Here is a 17,980-nt window from a genome sequence, read left to right as displayed (position 1 = left end):
CTCCTTTCCCCTTAGTGTGTACTGTGCATTTGTATCAACCCAATCTCCTTAGGAGATACCATTCCTTCTTAATCTTGTAAAGGGTCACGATGACCCACTCCTCACTTTGTACATGCAGTTCTGGATTGTATAAACTGTTGACACATCATCTGAAGTGTAATCCTTTGTCTAAAACAACTTGCAGAACTGTACTTGGACTTCTAACAGTCCTCACAGCTGTCTCCCAGGTTATAATCCTCAGGTGGGTTCAAATAAAAATTTTCCATTTCTTTCTCAGATCACCTACTAATTTTTTCATTGATATATGCATAGTGAAGCTGGCAGGGTATCAGATACACCCATGAGGACAGCTGGAGTCTACCCCGAATCAGCACTCAATACCAGCATGGGCCCATTAAGCCCCACCAGCTTCTTGGTACTTCTTAGGTGTTCAGTGAGTTCTTCTGATATCTGGACCTTATTGCCTTGATAATCCTAAAAATTCTATTTGAGCTGTTTTTATTTAAGACTTGGACTCTTTAAGAGTTCCACATGCATTTCCTACACAAGGATGGAGGGGATCTTGGGCAGGAGACACAGGGAAACACAGGTGGTTGTTTCTGGTAAACTGGCCTAAAGAAAAAAAGTTGCTATATGGCTGGAAAAAAACTTCTGGTAGTAAAACAGAGACTTCATTATTTAGCTCCTAAAAACACAGGACATTTTGCTCCTTTCAGCCACATGGTGTTCTCGGGTGATTGACAACCTAGCGTTAGTGTCTAAAGATCAATCCTTGTGACTGGCAGTGGTGGTCCAGCAGGGGAACTCCACTACAACCATAAATTAAACACTGGTCTTCTAAGGATGCATACGGTAAGGGTAAATCATCCAGTGCTCTGATGACCCACAGGCACAGTAGACTGTCAGAGGGAGAAACTGAGCCAAGGGCAACTCTTTGGGGAACTACAGTCAGAAGCAGCATCTATCTGATCCACCACAATGTCCTCAGAAAGTTCAGATCATATGCATATTGAAATTCAACCACTAAATCAATACCGGGAAATTGTGCCTCAGGCCCAAAAGCTTCCAGGTGGACAGCAACCTATTGGGATACCAGCTGGGTTTCTGTATGCTTACAAGTACTTACATAATTAGGAATTAAAGGAAATCCCACCCTGGAATGGCCAAGATAGGATTCTCGGGCACTCCAAAACTGTACTGAAGAGAAAGCCTAGCAGAATAGGCTTGTCATGTCACTATCTCCTGGATCCCTCTACTGGAAATAAAAGTGATGAGAGTCGTTCTCTTTTCCAAACTGAGGTTAGCAGGAGAAAATATAGGGCTAGCTCCTTGGATCCTTTAAATTGGTAAGTCTTCTAAATTGTTAACATTTTAGAGAGCTCTCATCCTGAAATGCTGTATTAATAGCTATTTTAATTGGTATGCAAAGCCCCCAAAGGCTTCAAAACTCCCAAAATAACCTCAATGAAAGGTACCTAAACAAAAACTTTAAAAGCTGACATAATTATGCTCTCCTCTGTCCTTTGAGTCCTTGTAGTCTAGTAATTCTCTGAGTTACCTTTCTACTCTGAAGAGAGTATTAAATGGTTATTAGAAATGAGATGACCTAAGACTGTATGCAAGCGTGTTCAGATCAAAGGCTGAACTGAGTGCTCTAGGTAAAGAATTTCTTAAACCCAGGGTGGACCCTCAAAAGTTTTTGTAAACAGATAATCAAGATGGGAGGCCACTTCTGACTAAACTGACATGTATCTGATATTCAGAGCCTGACTGGATTTTTTTTTGGCTTCTCCCCAAACTAAATGGGGCTTTCTCAGGTGGCTGAGTAGCAAAGAATCCGTCTGCCAATGCAGGAGACACAAGAGATCCGGGTTTGATCCCTGGGTCGGGAAGATCTCCTGGAGAAAGAAATGGCAACCAACTCCAGTATTCTTGTCTGAAAAATCCCATGGACAGAAGAGCTGAGTGGGCTACAGTCCACGGAGCTGCAAAGAGTCAGACATGATTGAATGAATGGGCATGCACGCACACACTAAGTTAAATGAGGACATGAGAAACATTCTACCAAAGGTGGATGGGCATATCAGTCCTCTGATGTCATTAAAGGGGCCATGCACTTCTTTGAGAAATTAAAAAGAGCTGTGCTTGTTTTACAAAACAAGCATTTACAGAACCAGAGGTGTGGCTCCAGGAACAGTCCAAAGCCCACAATCCTTTAACATGCCCCAAATCTCTTCTATTTATCTTAAGACGCTTGTGTTAATAAAAAAAAAAAAAAGAAAGAAAGAAACTGGGTTATCGTAAATGTCCACAGTTTGTCATACCAGCATTTCCTGATTGGCAAATAGTTCATAATTACTTGTTTCTTAAGTTTTTGCTAGAAACTAAGGTTTCTAATAAGGAAAACATCTTTGTATGCAAGGAAGAAAAAGGAATAAGAAATGAAAATGTTTTGTTAATGGAATGGTAAGTAATTTTGTCATAAAGCTGGTTATTTCTAAATGGGAAAGAAAATAAGGAACAAATTAATATGAATATAGAAAGTTGAAAGTTTATGAGAAAAGAATCTTTAGAATGGAATTCTATGGGTGGTCAGGACTAAGTAAATTTGAGTATATGAATTTTAATATTAAAGGGAAAAATGGTACAAAACCTGAATTTGGTTTTCAAAATTTTCTTCTAATATTAATCTGCTTCTGATAACATATTATAAAGTTCCTTTACATTTTAAGCAATCTGTTATACCTTTCTGTATTTGGTTTAGAAAACTTTTATTGCCATTTTGACTAAGGGAAAATAAGTATTGCTTCACAGTAATCGTGAAGCACGATCACGAACTACTAATGATCCTGTTTGTGACCAAGTGCTTTGAAACCTTAATATTTTGACAAAATTCCTTAAGATCACATTCTAAGTGAAATTCTTTTGACTTCTTAGATAACTCTGAGGTTTTTCCAAAGGGCCCCTGGAACACCTCAAGAGAAATGTTTCCTCTACTTATCAAAGAAGAGATAATTAATTAGGCTTATCTGGTATGTTAAATTACATGGGAAGCATGGTCAAATGGTGACAAATCTTCTTAGGTTATATTATATGGGTAGATGTAGAAATTATGTTGAGCTCCTAAAAACCTTGTACATGGTACACACTAGCAAAATGTTATCAATCGTAATTGTCATAAATCATGGTATGCCACAGAAATAGGAAAATTTTTGTTCATTTGCATTGTAGTCAGATCTTTTAAAGATGCCTTTATAAGTCCTGTAGAGACCTTTAACTGCTTTATTCTGATGATTTCTGCAAAAAAAAAGCTTCATCTTCAAGAAGATATATAGAAAGGACTTTCTGATTGCTATAGATAGGTTTCTAATAACTTTCAGATCATACCACTGAACTGGGTAAGAAATTAAAAGAATGACAAGCCTGATGGCTTCTTAAATCTGATTAACAGAATAACAAGAACAAAGATTAGTCAGATAGGACTCAGTGAATTGATGAATATAAGTGTTTTTCCCTCTGAAATATTTTGGGTTTGAACTTGTATTTTCCATATATAAGGAAACCCTTCCCTTCAAGCTAATTATGACTTAACAGCAACTTTCAAGTACAGTCAACTTTAAAGAGTCTGTATGATAAATTACATTTATGTAAATAATCAGGCCAAGTTTACTGAAGCCGGACTTATTTTGCAAGTCTTAATTTGGCGATATTCTATACAAATGAGGGTAATTTTAGAGGGAAAAATTTAAGGACATTATGTTCTCATGTTGTCTTTAAGGTTTTTGTATTTATTGCCCGAGACTAATTACTGTAAAGGTTGTTTCAGTAATCTATCTTTGGATGAAGATCAAATGCCCCATGACCTGCAACGAGGAGAGTATGCATACTGGAAAATACATTAGATAAAGGATTCTTTACAGCCACACTGGAAGGAGCTGTATCAGGCTCTGCAACACCTATTTCTGACATCCCAAACTGATGAAGACCAGTGCTACCAGATCACCAGGATGAGAAGACACGCAGGAAGTAGACAGCTGATCTAAGATGCTGGGCCAGGCCAGTATGCCAATTAATTTAATAATTGTTCACATGCTTGCTTATGAACCCAATGGTGTTCCTCCTTATAACTGTGTTTTGACTTCAAATGGATGGAACGGTCCTCAGTACTTTCTCAAAGACTCTCTCCCAGATTATAATTCTCAGGTTAGCTCAAATAAAATTTTTCATTTCTTCTGCAGATCAACTATTTTTTTTTTGCATCTACAGGTTCACGACTCCTAAAGATGTAATAGTTGTATCTTTTGTCTTATATGGAGGAATAAAAGACACTTCTGTTGAAGCTTCTGTTTGAGGAAAAATGTGCTGTATGCCATTTCCATAAAAGGTCCTCTCTTGAATAGTAGTCTTTATGCTTTTCTAGGGCAGGCAACTTGTTATTTTGTGAAGAATTTATCATAGTCAGAAAAGTTCAGATGTTAAACCCATGAACTGTTATATTCCATCTTTCTGTGCTAACTCCAAACACAGCTTTCAGTTTTAGATTGTGGCAATGCAAATGTTTAATATGTAAAGGTTTTTCAAACTCCTTTTTTTGTAACCTAAAGAAATAACTGGAAAATTTTTTAAACTAACTAATCTAGGGTACCTGGGGCTCTCTTCACTGTTTTGACTGTAGGGGAGAAAAATTCTTTTTCCTCTACCTTTCTGAGTTCTTGGCTGAGACACCCCTGCAATAAAAGATTAAAGTTTATTAACATGTATACTCCTGTATACATGAGTGATAGCCAGGAAAACGGAGTAACTTGCTGGGATGGCTGAAATCTTAGCATCTTTAGCTAAGACAGAAGAGATTGGAGTGTGTATAGGAGTTTACCAGGAAAAGCAGAGTAAATAAGCACAAGGTTTGTTATGCAGATTTAAGTCAGTGCCTTCTCCATTGATGATCTTGTCATTTAGAGTCACAAGAGAGACACAGGAGACTGCCTTTATAAATGTAAATGTCCCTTACAAAAGGGTGTAACTAATATTTCCGAGCTTTCTAGTATCTGCAGTTGCTCAGAATAATCCTAATGCCAAAGAGGCATATTTTGGGATGGCATGTTCTGTTACTCTTCAATACCATAACAATGTAATTTGGAACAGCAAGTCATGGTGAAGTAACTAATCAAAAAAATATGTAAAAGGCATCTAAGAATTACTGTTGGTCCTAAAAAAAAGACACTGTTCATTTCATCATAGGGTGCATGCTTGTGTGCTAAGTCACTCAAGTTGTGTCCAACTCTCTGTGACCCTAGGGACTGTAACCCGCTAGGCTCCTCTGTCCATGGCATTCTCCAGGCAAGAATCCTGGAGTGGATTCCTGGAGTGCCATGCCTTAAATCTCCTTCAAGGGATCTTCCTGACCCAGGAATCAAACCAGTGTCTCTTGGGTCTCCTGCACTGCAGGTGGGTTCTTTACCACTAGCACCCATTCCCTGGTGGCTCTGATGGTAAAGAATCCATTTGCAATGCAGGAGACCCAGGTTTGATCCCTGGGTTGGGAAGATACCCTGGGGAAGGGAATGGGTTCCCGCTCCAGTATTCTTGACTGGAGGGCTATAGTCTGTCCACGGGGTCACAAAGAGTCGGACACTGCTGAGCAACTAACAGTCATTGTAGGGAAACTGCTTAAATAAAAGCATGTAAAATCCCAAAGACATTTTAGATATTTGCTTTCATTTGATTTAAGGTGTGAAATGTTTTATGGAATATTAAAAAGCAAAGATGTCTCATGCCTTGTGGAAAACAAAACATCTAAAGAATATGTATATTTATATACAAATAAGAACTGAATGTTTCCTTTAAGACTATTTTTAAATGGATTAAACTTAATTGGGCAATTTTTCGTAAAAATGACTGTCCTTACAAATGTCAAAAGTTAGCAACTTACAGGTTAATCCATATTGTTTATATTATATAATAATGGAAACATAGGAGAAACTGATCAAAAGGATACAACTCAAACTGTAAAAAATTCTCAGCATTTTCTATAGTTTTACAGATAACCTCATAGAAAAGTTATTTTTCAAATAACTGGAAATATGCCAGCTAGGCAACGAAAGGATTTGTTCTGTAATTATATGAAGTACAATGTAGTTTCATGGTTGGTTTATTCCTATGGTGGAGACCTTTTCACCTAGTTATATACTATTTCTACATTAAGGGGAATTTAAGAAGTATCATGTGTGGCCTTGTTTTCTGTGTTGAGTGTGTTAGTCAGTCATGTCCAACTCTTTGCAACCCCATGGATTGGGACCTGCCAGGCTTCTCTGTCTATGGAGTTCTCCAGGCTAGAATACTGGAGTGGATTGCCATTTCCTTCTCCGGGGATCTTGCTGACTCAGGGATCAAACCTGGGTCTCACGAATTGCAGGCAGACTCTATTGTCTGAGCCACCTGGGAAGACTAAACACTAAGAATCTGTCCAATATGGTGGGCTACTAGCCACTTGATATGCAGTCACTCTGAATTGAGATGTGCTGTAAACAGAAAATATATACCAAATTTTGAAAAGTTAGTATGAAATGAAGGTACAAAAAAATACTTCACTCTTATAAAACTTTGGCTAAGAGAAAATTTTAAATCATGTATGTGGCTCTAATTGTGTTGCTATTGGACTGCACAGCCTTAGAAACTCAGTAAAGAGTAATGTCTTAAAGGAAAAGGTTGACCTTTACTTATGATAACTCTACATGGGTTAACACATGTGTTTGGACACTGCACAAAGTCTAGACATACAAGTACAAACCATCTGCAGCTGCTGCCTGGGTGTCATGGACGTCCTCCTGTACTCTGGAGGTCACACTAATTCTTCGGGCTTTCCTCTCAATTGTGCAGGGGTCTGATGAGTCTGCATGAGAAGAAGCAAAGCCAGGAAGAAGGGATCAAGCCGTTCATTAGAAGAGAGTGGACAGGCTCTCAAGAATCTTTCACAGGACACATGCAGTATTTATTCTTTGTGTTACTTGATGCTACCATTAGTTCTCCCAGGAAGGCAAGGGCCGTATTTAATACTGCTTTTACAACCTATCCAGAATGGCTCTTAAAAGTTTTTTCATCCTCTCTCATTACTTGGAATGCATGCCTGATTTCACCAATTTCCCAGGTTCGAGTGAGTTAGGGTGCAAACTTAGTGCTAATAATTAAATGTTGGTATGCACACAAAATCTGGGACATTATACTTTAGCGATTCCCTGATTAACCAATAGTTACTAGAAAATTATGGGTTTAAAGTCCACTATCCATATTAAAGGTAACAGTAGACTACAGCATTTTATAAATAAAGAACCAAAATAGTACTTGAAAAATCAAAACCAACTGAAAGTAATATTATGTACTGGTAACACATACTCCTCAGTTGTTCATAAATTCCAGTTACCTATGTGTGCAAAAGTCCAGCAGCCCTCACAACATGGACTGCAGGCATACCCATTTCTGGCTAGAATACTATTTCTATTAATTTTTAGGTAATCAGTAAGCAGGTGTTTTGTATTAAGTAAAAACAGTAGAGTCTGGCTGCAATGTGGGAGACCCGGATTCAATCCCTGGGTTGGAAAGATCTCCTGGAGAAGGAAATGGCAACCCACTCCAGTTGCCTGGGAAATCCTGTGGTCAGAAGAGTCTGGTGGGCTACAGTCCATGGGATCACAAATAGTTGGACACAACTGAGCAACTAACACATACACAAAAGTAAAAAAAGGCAGACTTCATATTATTTAACCTTAAACAAACATTTTAAATTTTATAATCTGCTCTGAGCCTATAAGCAGTCCTCTAGTTCAACCAACCTTTGGAGACCAGTGTTTCACAATGGTAAGTGTTGTGAAGCAGAGTAAACATCTCCTTTAGGCGCCAAAGAATAAGTTCTATTTCTTAGATTTGTAACCCCATCACATACCTCCTTCTCACTGACTCTTATAACAACCCTGTAAAGAAGCTAAATATTTGGACTGATCACCTCTATTGGTGTACAAACTGGATATAAACAAGGTCAGGTGGCCAAGACAATCAGAATCAGTGCTAAAGTTGTATGACAGCAAGGTCAGTGCCCTCTCCACTGTAAGTCAAGGTGGGGGGGATACTTTCTGAATCAGCTGAAGAGTTTACACACACACATATGTTGCTTAACTGCAAAGTCTAGTCCAAAAAGGTTTCTCTGTCTTTCCTTCTTTCCCTTAAATTATCACACTTATTATTCAGATAAACATCTATATTCCACTTGGATATTCTAAGTCTTGTGCATTTCCATATGAATTTCAGAATCAGATTAATGCATACCAAAAAAAGAAAAGTTACAGTTAAAATTGGTTAAAATTCTTTTCAATATGAAAAGAATAGGTATCTTAACAATATTGATTTTAAAAAGACATGGTTTATGACTAGGTATTATTTCTTTTGGTAGTGTTTTATCATATTCAATGTATATATCTCTGGTTAAATTTATTAATAAGTGTCACTTATTAATTCTAATTGTCATTTCTGGGTATCTCTAGATTTTCTTCACAAATAATCATGTCATCTGGAATGGCTGCTGAATTCTATCAGATGTTTTTTCCTGTATAATGAAATGATTATATGCTTTTTTCCTTTACTTTCTGAACAGTGCATTCTTGAGCTAAACCCAAGTTGGTCATGATGTATTATCTTTTTTTATATTGTGAATATTCTTTTTTTTGGCTTTTATGTTCATGAGGATTTGATCTGTAAGTTTGTTTTCTTTTTGGGAGGTAGGTAATGTGCATCAGGTTTTGGAATCAGAGTCCTACTGGCTTCATAAGAAAATTAGATGCTTTCCTTCCTTCTCTGTTTCCTCAGAATTTGTATGATTGGTATTATCTCTTCAGTAAATACTTGATTTCTATGAGGATCATCAGTGTAACCATCCAGTTCTGAAGTTTTCATTGTGGGGAAACTTTTGATAATGGATTCAACTTATGTAATTACATACACAACTATTAAGTTACTTTATCCTATCTTTTCATTTCTGATTTTGGTAATCTGGTTTTTTCCTGTCTTTTTATTCTTCGAAGATCAAATGTTTGGTTTTGATAACTTTCTCTGTTATTTTTGTGTCATCAATGGTTCTTGTATTTTCTTTCTTCCACTTACTTTGGTTCTTTTCTCGATTCTTAGGTAGAATTTTATGTCACTGATATTAGATCTCCTTGTCTTTACATGAGCATTTAAGCTATAAATTTCCTTCTATGTACTACTATAAAGAATCAGGCCTTGCTCAAAGAGGTCTAGCTTTGTCCCTAGCTCCTGGAAGATTACCTCTAAAATCCTGAAATGTCCCAAGAGATAGAAGTATTTTTATTAAATATGGTGGGCCCTTCAAACCATAGAATTTATGCTAATAAGGTGGTTTACACTGGATATATCCCTTAAATAGGGTGATTCTTCCATGACAGCCCTTGAATCAATTCACTAGACACAAATCTGGTACTTGGTAGTCATCCATTAAGATTCTTCTTCACACTGTTTTTAGACAGCAGGAGGCTATTTTAAATTCAGGTCAGTTGAAATATCCATAGTATTATTAAACAAAGGAAAGAACATGTACTCCATTGCAACCTATAAATGAAATACTTAAAACACTTTGTACTGAGTGTTGCACACAAAGCTGTTCAACCAAAATTTAAGTACTGTAGCTCAGGTAACATTATTTGTGTAGAATTTTCAATTCTGCTTTAAGTTTTGAGATTATAAAATGTTACATCCTTAGGTAATGCATTTTCCAATATCAATATTATGTCTTAATGATCAGTCTATCTTGAGTTGCTTAAAGCAAAAAGAGATTAAGCAAAAAAAATTGATATGAAATGTATAGTTCATGACATTCTTGAGAATTATTAGAATGGAGAAGAAAATGATTAATTGGAAGTTCAGTATATCACACAGAAATGATTTAAAAATGATGTAAAAGTGACTCCTCCAAATCTTGGTTATGTAGCATTTATTCTGTCCTTGATGAAGAGACACCTAGTGTCAATCTAACTGCTATGCCCTCCTGTTAAATACACAAGGATTCTTTTGTGGCCTCTCAAATAATCCTAGAAATTGAAGAAAGTAGAGAAAACCACTAGACCATTCAGGTATGATCTAAATCAAATCACTTATGACTTATACAGTGGAAGTGAGAAATAGATTTAAGGGACTAGATCTGATAGAGTGCCTGATGAACTATGAATGGAGGTTCGTGACACTGTACATGAGACAGGAATCAAGACCAACCCCAAGAAAAAGAAATGCAAAAAAGCAAAATGGCTGTCTGAGGAGGCTCTACAAACAGCTGTGAAAAGCAAAGATATACCCATTTGAATGTGGAGTTCCAAAGAATAGCAAGGAGAGATAAGAAAGCCTTCCTCAGTGATCAGTGCAAAGAAATAGAGGAAAACAATAGAATAGGAAAGTCTAGAGATCTCAAGAAAATTAGAGACACCAAGGGAACATTTCATGCAAAGATGGGCTCAATAAAGGACAGAAATAAATGGTATGGACCTAACAGAAACAGAAGAACTGTACAAAAAAGAGCTTTACAACCCAGATAATTACGATGGTGTGATCACTCACCTAGAGCCAGACATCCTGGAATGTGAAGTCAAGTGGGCCTTAGAAAGCATCACTATGAACAAAGCTAGTGGAGGTGATGGAATTCGAGTTGAGCTATTTCAAATCGTAAAAGATGATACTGTGAAAGTGCTGTACTCAATATGCCAACACATTTGGAAAACTCAGCAGTGGCCACAGGACTGGAAAAGGTCAGTTTTCATTCCAATCCCAAAGAAAGGCAATGCCAAAGAATGCTCAAAGTACCACACAATTGCACTCATCTCACACGCTAGTAAAGTGATGCTCAAAATTCTCCAAGCCAGGCTTCAGCAATACGTGAACCGTGAACTTCCAGATGTTTAAGCTGGTTTTAGAAAAGGCAGAGGAACCAGAGATCAAATTGCCAACATCTGCTGGATTGTGGAAAAAGCAAGAGAGTTCCAGAAAAAGATCTGTTTCTGCTTTATTGACTATGCCAAAGCCTTTGACTGTGTGGATCACAATAAACTGTGGAAAATTCTGAAAGAAATAGGCATACCAGACCAGCTGACCTGCCTCTTGAGAAACCTGTATGCAGGTCAGGAAGCAAGAGTTAGAACTGGACATGGAACAACAGACTGGTTCCAAATAGGAAAAGGAGGACATCAAGACTGTATATTGTCACCCTGCTTATTTAACTTCTATGCAGAGGACATCATGAGAAACGCTGGGCTGGAAGAAGCACAAGCTGGAATCAAGATTGCTGGGAGAAATATCAATAACCTCAGATATGCAGATGCTGCTAAGTCGCGTCAGAATCTGTGGGACCCCACAGACGTCAGCCCATCAGGCTCTGTTGTCCATGGGATTCTCCAGGCAAGAACACTGGAGTGGGTTGCCATTTCCTTCTCCAAAGCAAGAAAGTGAAAAGTGAAAGTGAAGTTGCTCAGTCGTGTCTAACTCCTTCTGACCCCATGGACTGCAGCCTACCAGGCTCCTCCATCTATGGGATTTTCCAGGCAAGCGAACTGGAGTGGGGTGCCATTGCCTTCTCTGAGATATGCAGATGACACCACCGTTACGGCAGAAAGTGAAGAAAAACTAAAGAGCCTCTTGATGAAAGTGAAGGAGGAGAGTGAAAAAGCTGGCTTAAAGCTTAACATTCGGAAAACTACGATCATGGCATCCGGTCCCATCACTTCATGGCAAACAGATGGGAAACAATGGCTCACTTTATTTTTCTGGGCTCCAAAATCACTGGAGATGGTGACTGCAGCCATGAAATTAAAAGACATTTGCTCCTTGGAAGAAAAGCTATGACCATCCTAGACAACACATTAAAAAGCAGAGACATTACTTTGCCAACAAAGGTCCATCGAAACAAAAAAAGAAAGCTGAGCACTGAAGAATTGACGCTTTTGAACTGTGGTGTTGGAGAAGACTCTTGAGAGTTCCTTGGACTGCAAGGAGTTCCAACCAGTCCATCCTTAAGGAGATCCTTCCTGAGTATTCATTGGAAGGACTGATGGTGAAGCTGAAACTCCAATACTCTGGCCACCTGATGTGAAGAGCTGACTCACTGGAAAAAACCCTGATGCTGGGAAAGACTGAGGGCAGGAGAAGGGGACGAGAGAGGATGAGACAGTTGGATGGCATCACCAACTCAATGGACATGGGTTTGGGTGGACTCTGAGAGTTGTTGATGGACAGGGAGGCCTGGCGTGCTGCGGTTCATGGGGTCGCAAAGAGACACGACTGAGTGACTGAACTGAACTGAACTGAAAGCTATTTAAAAAAAATAAATTATATATTCCATTTTAGTTACGCTTGACAATAACTCTCAGTTTTTGTAGTTTTTTGGAAAGTAAAGTTTATCAATAGCATAACATTTAAAATGCTATCTCTAATGAAATTTCTGTAGCTTTTTAGATGAACTCCGAAATGGTTTTCACATGCATTTCTCTGACGTCTGTGACATTTTGCTACTCACCTTTTTTAGGCGGCTTGGGTGGTACAATTGGACCAGGTTCTATGTTGTCATAAAAGTTATTCATAGCTTTTGGATCAAAGTTTCCTATAAAGAAAATAAAATCAGCAGGCATTTAGGGGTCTTTCTCCTGTTACATCCGTGTTTTTGTTAGGGAAAATATAGGAGGAAAAAAAACCATGTAAAAAGTAGAGTTGTTTTTCCAGGAGTTTATAATTCATTATACTGTCCTACTGTTCTCTCACTGAAAGCGTTTAAGCATTGTGAGAAAGGACTCAAGTGTCCTTTTACAATCCATCACAGAAAGGAACATTTTTTAACTATAAAGCTTCTCTCTTCACAAGATTAAGTATGTGGCACAGCTAGGTAAATGAAGAAGAGAAATGAAAGGATGACTGAACTGATTTCCCTGTTTGTTTTGATGTTAATAAACAAAACCATGACACAGCTTACGTTTGTGTCTGTTGTATTTATCTTAAATTTTTATTCATTATAAATTCAGGTAAAGAAGAATCTATACATATACATTGACAAAGATTATTGAAATTGTTATGATATCAGCAGCTTAGGGATTCTAACCTTTAAGAAAAGGAGAATCTTAAATGTTGCCTATGCTGCTGCTGCTGCTGCTAAGTTGCTTCAGTCGTGTCTGACTCTGTGCGACCCCATAGATGGCAGCCCACCAGGCTCCTCTGTCCCTGGGATTCTCCAGGCAAGAATACTGGAGTGGGTTGCCATTTCCTTCTCCGAACGTTGCCCATAGACTTATCAATAAAAAAAAAATGATATGCTGTCAATTTCAGAATAACAGAATAATCTCATCTCTCTCATTTAAACTGTTTACTCCTTGATACAGTTTCTATTTCAGTTCCTTCTCCTGACATGATTCCTCTAAGGTCGGTTTTGATCCAGTGCCAGCTTTGGGTCCCTATGTTCACATCTGTGAACCTGTCATTGCAACCTGCCAGTAGTTCTGCACAATTCCAGTTAAGCTTTTAAACTGTATCCATGCTTATTCACAGAGGATGTTGTATGGTACTGATAGCTTAAATATATTGAATCTCCTTAATTTTAAACCCAGTTTTTTTCCCCAAGAAAGTTTTGCTCACCAAAAGTAAAAATAAAGCTGCCTTTTATCAAGTCATGTACTGATAACTATCAAATCCAAATGCTGCACGTCAGAAAATGTCTAGAATCTCTACATGAAAAGCTGAGGTTGGAAACTCAGTACAAAATTTTCCAGAGGATGTAAGAATGGAACTTAGTATAAAATAGATATATCTGGACCCCTTATGAAGGGAGATTAGAATATGCTGCAATGCAACAGACCCAGATTCGACCCCTGGGTCTCAAAGACCCCCCTGGAGAAGGAAATGGCAAGTCACTCCAGTATTCTTGCCTGGAGAGTTCCATGGACAGAGGAGCCTGGCAGGCTACAGTCCATGAGGTCACAGTCGGACACCACTGAGCGACTAACACAGCACCAAAAAGAGCTCTTTGTGGCCCACTGGAGACCAAAAACACAGGTAGGTCTTTGGTTATAAAACCTTGAGAATAGTATTCCTTGCAGGTCCTACTATAGAAGTACTTTTATTACATTTAGGTATGCTGTGTTTAATAATTTTCTGAAAACAAATCCCATGATGGCTCATGAAAGCCATAATGGTATTTAATTTATTTATTAGATCTTTTTATGGTTTACGATGCTGTATATGTTATTTCTTCAATTTCTTGAGTTAATGCTGCTGATTTAACTTCTAGATCCTATAAGGCCTTTACTAAAAATATCCTAATGCAATGTTTCAGGGATTCTTGTTTATCTTCAAAGAACACAGAAACACAATAACGGATAGAACCTTCTAATATAGTAACAGTAGTTTGTATAATCTCTCATACAGTGTCTTTCACTGCTTATAGCTACTAGGCTGTAGAGTTCCTAGGCTTCTGAAAATAAGGGTAACTCAACCAGAGTGCTCAGGTTTCACACAGAAATGTGCTTCTGTCTATTGTACAAAGTTCCATATCTTTTTATTCTCCTGCCTCTACTGTGTAATCTTGCTTTAAAATGGTAATGGGGTACTTGAGAAGAGAGTAGAAGCTCTCTCAGCTGCCATAATTAGAACAGTAAGTAATGTTGGGTTGGCTGACTTGCATACAGAATTGTTAACAGTTAATTACACAGCAACCTTAAGGATAGAAAAATAGGATCAAAGCAATATTTCAATGTTAGACCAAGACCTTTTCTTTGTGTGTGTTGACCAGACTTCTATATTGTCTTTCAAAAATAAATGCTACCTGTAATGATGACTTAAAGTAGGGGTGAGCAAACTTTTACTGTAAAGGGCCAGACAATAAACATTTTAAGCTCTGTAGACCTGAAATACAGCTGTAAGCCCTCAACTGTGGTGTTCAAACACAAAAGCAGGCCCAGACAATATGTAGAGAAATGGGTGTGGCTATGTTCCACTGAAACTATTTACAAAAACAGACAGCAGGCTAGTTTGCTCCACCGCGATCTATAATTTCCTGTTTTCATTTTAGAATGGAGAAAAAAAAGATATTTTAAGAACAGTTAATTTGAGACTAGAATTCTATTAGATGTTTATGATTTTCCTTCATAGCCTTTTTCAGTTGTTTTCACTATATCTAATTCACAGTCTCTATGTTTTTGTAGTCTTTATAGCCCTTGAGTCTTTATAAAGCATCTGCCTATCATTTTAATAGAAAGAGCAGCATTTCTTACATCCATATCCATTTTAAAAACATTATGCCAGTTATCATCCTTTTGTAATCTAAGCAGGTTTGAGAACAGGCACAACTGTCTGTTGGTAAGCAGACAATTCAGCTGATGGGAGCAATAGTATGTGGACTTGCCAGAATGCAGCCTCATGGCTGGATAGTTTACAGAGGAAAATGAAGCATATCTCTAACCTGGTGAGCTGAGTAAATCAAAGTGAACTCAGGGAGCTTTTACTGTAGTAGACTTCAATCAGAAAGCCACAAAAATGAAATATCTAAGATATAGTTGAATGTTTTCATGTAACAGATAACAAAATGGCATACAGATTTTCCTTTTAAACTGAGTAATCTGATGTTCTAAGTTGGGATCCCTGTTTGCAACCCACTCCAGTATTCTTGCCTGGAGAATCCCATGGACAGAGGAGCTTGGTGGGCTACCGTCCACGGGTTGCAAAGAGTTGGACACGACTGAGCGACTTCACTTTCTTTCACTTTCTTAGATGACTATCATATAAATCTACTGTGTTTTAGAAATAAAACCCAACAGTTTATGAAATAGTCTATGACTAAAAGAAGATAAATATAGAGTGCCACCATAAAACAGTCCAAACGGTAAGAACTTAATGATGAAGTTGTGTAAGTAAAATTATTTTTAATCACCTAAATCTAATCTGACTGTGGGGTGAGGGATGTCTATACCAGGACTGTGATCTTGTAAAAGGTAGTTTTTACCCATTATATCTGTAAAACCAAAATGATTGCTATTGAAGCAGCATAACACACCACAGTATTACTTATGGTTTACCAAATAATCAAGTCTATACCTCTAGATTGAAGGAGGTCAACTTCTTTCAGTGTACAGTCAACATTTATCTGGAGTTGTCTGTTCATGCTTCTCAATCTTGTCATTTCCTCAGGCTATAGTAAGAAAGGACCCAAAATAGCAATTGTGGGAAAGTCATTATCAAGCCCAACATTTAAGAACTGGTATTCATGTTAACTGTTCTGATAGGTTATTACCAAGAAAATGGCCTTAATCCCTTAAAGGGCATGTTTAAGAAGTCTTTATACTATGTTTTCCAAGGAATAGGTGAAATGGTGACATCAATATGGACACATAAAATCCTCACATAATGTGGCGGGGCTATCATACTACACTATGTTCTCTCATACAAATACTACCATATATTAATCACAGAGCATTGAGAATATTTTCTTTCTACATTTGCATGGTACGGGAAACTAAGCATCAACCTTGTAAACAAGCAGTTTCCATGATTTTAGTCTTGTCAAGACTGGTAAAAATTACAGTGGTACTTTTTTTAATGAATAGTTACTGTCAGGCACTATTTTCACCAGAAGTCTCTCACTCTTGCCTCAAAATAATCTTCCCAGGTAAGTACTGATATCACCCCCAGGGTATATATGATGAAGCTGAGGCACAAACAGGTCATATAATTTCCCCAAGGTTCTTAAAAACTCGTAATGGGCAGATCCAGGATTTATATAGAAGTCTTCTTTAGAAACTTCTCTAGAAATCCTTGCATCTTCTGTTTTTCCTACATAAAAGGAAACTAGTAACCTACTGCATGGAAACTGCAGGAACAAATAGATTTCATTCTTCCCCCAAGTCTGTTTCTTTCTGCCTTGACATGAACATGAGACGTTGAAATGTGAAGAGAGCCCTGTTTTTCGATTAGGTAAAGCTTTTTGGAAGCCTCTACTTCCCCCAACGTTCTGAATGTCTTTACTATTTACATATATGTACAGTAAAAAATGAAGTTAAGAGTTTAGACTCTAGAGGTAATGAAGCTTTCAGCACAGTACAGCTAACTTACTAAGGTGACTGTAACTACATGAAGTAAAAGATAAATATGTGCTATCACAGGAAGACAGAAGAAAATCTTCTGCTAAACATGGTGTTTTACTAAAAGGGTAAATATAAAAGTGAAGGAAAATCTGGGAAATGGGTTAATTCCAAATGATGCAAGATACTATCCTGTTAGGACATCTCAGAATATCTGGGGAATGTCCATTAAATTAGGTGGTTTCAAAAGTTAACAGGCAGTCTATAATAAGTGCAACAATCCCTTGGAATGACAGGGGAACAAAAAAGTCATTGAGAAATACTTATCATGGATTGCTCTTCTCATTCCTATGTTAACATGTAAAATAAATGCTTATACCTTGTCTATATTAACTATTAAAAGTGTAAAACACATCTGAGCATTGTAGTAAAGCACTTGTTCAAGGGTTTCAAAAAGTGATGCTGTCTTCCCAGGAATATATGAAAAAATCTAGTCTTTGCTTTGTAGAATTTTGCAGAAAATCAAGTACCTACAGGAGCAAGTCCTTCTAACATATTTGCGGGCAGAGGGGGCTATTTCAGGCAGAGTGGTCTTGAATAGTGAAGCTGTCTTATCAGGTATGGAAATAACTATAATAAACGTTATAGTCAAGAGGCCACTGCACATTTGCTGGTAACAACCAAAAGGCTCTTGTCAACACGCTCATTTCCAAAGACAACAGAACCCTTGGTACTCACTAAACTATGATTTTTTTCTGTCAGATTCCTATGTCTCCAAACAGCTTTGGAGTGAGGGGACAATAGCTGTTTCTGGACCATCACTACTATTTGTAGGAAACTATAGTGTATTTTCATGAAGGTGGGGTTTCAAGATGGGT

General features: G+C 37.7%; 1 protein-coding gene across 3 annotated transcripts in view; it reads right to left on the bottom strand.

The window, feature by feature from the left end:
• Positions 1-17,980, bottom strand: part of TAB3 (TGF-beta activated kinase 1 (MAP3K7) binding protein 3) — a 58,196-nt gene that overhangs the window by 5,580 nt on the left and 34,636 nt on the right. Inside the window, exons 7-9 of one of the 3 annotated variants that reach the window (XM_040266348.1) lie at positions 16,120-16,213; positions 12,560-12,643; positions 6,778-6,889 (exon numbers count right to left, since the gene is read on the bottom strand). In XM_040266348.1, coding sequence (XP_040122282.1) covers positions 6,778-6,889; positions 12,560-12,643; positions 16,120-16,213 — 290 coding nt within the window. The remainder of the gene's footprint in view (positions 1-6,777; positions 6,890-12,559; positions 12,644-16,119; positions 16,214-17,980) is intronic. The other 2 variants (XM_040266347.1, XM_040266349.1) reach the window with 2 other exon arrangements.

The sequence above is a fragment of the Oryx dammah genome, unplaced genomic scaffold, assembly GCF_014754425.2.
Source record: "Oryx dammah isolate SB20612 unplaced genomic scaffold, SCBI_Odam_1.1 HiC_scaffold_23, whole genome shotgun sequence".
NCBI classification, from domain to species: domain Eukaryota; kingdom Metazoa; phylum Chordata; class Mammalia; order Artiodactyla; family Bovidae; genus Oryx; species Oryx dammah.
The sequence above is the reverse complement of the archived record's forward strand: the minus strand, read 5'-3'. Positions and strand labels throughout refer to the sequence as shown.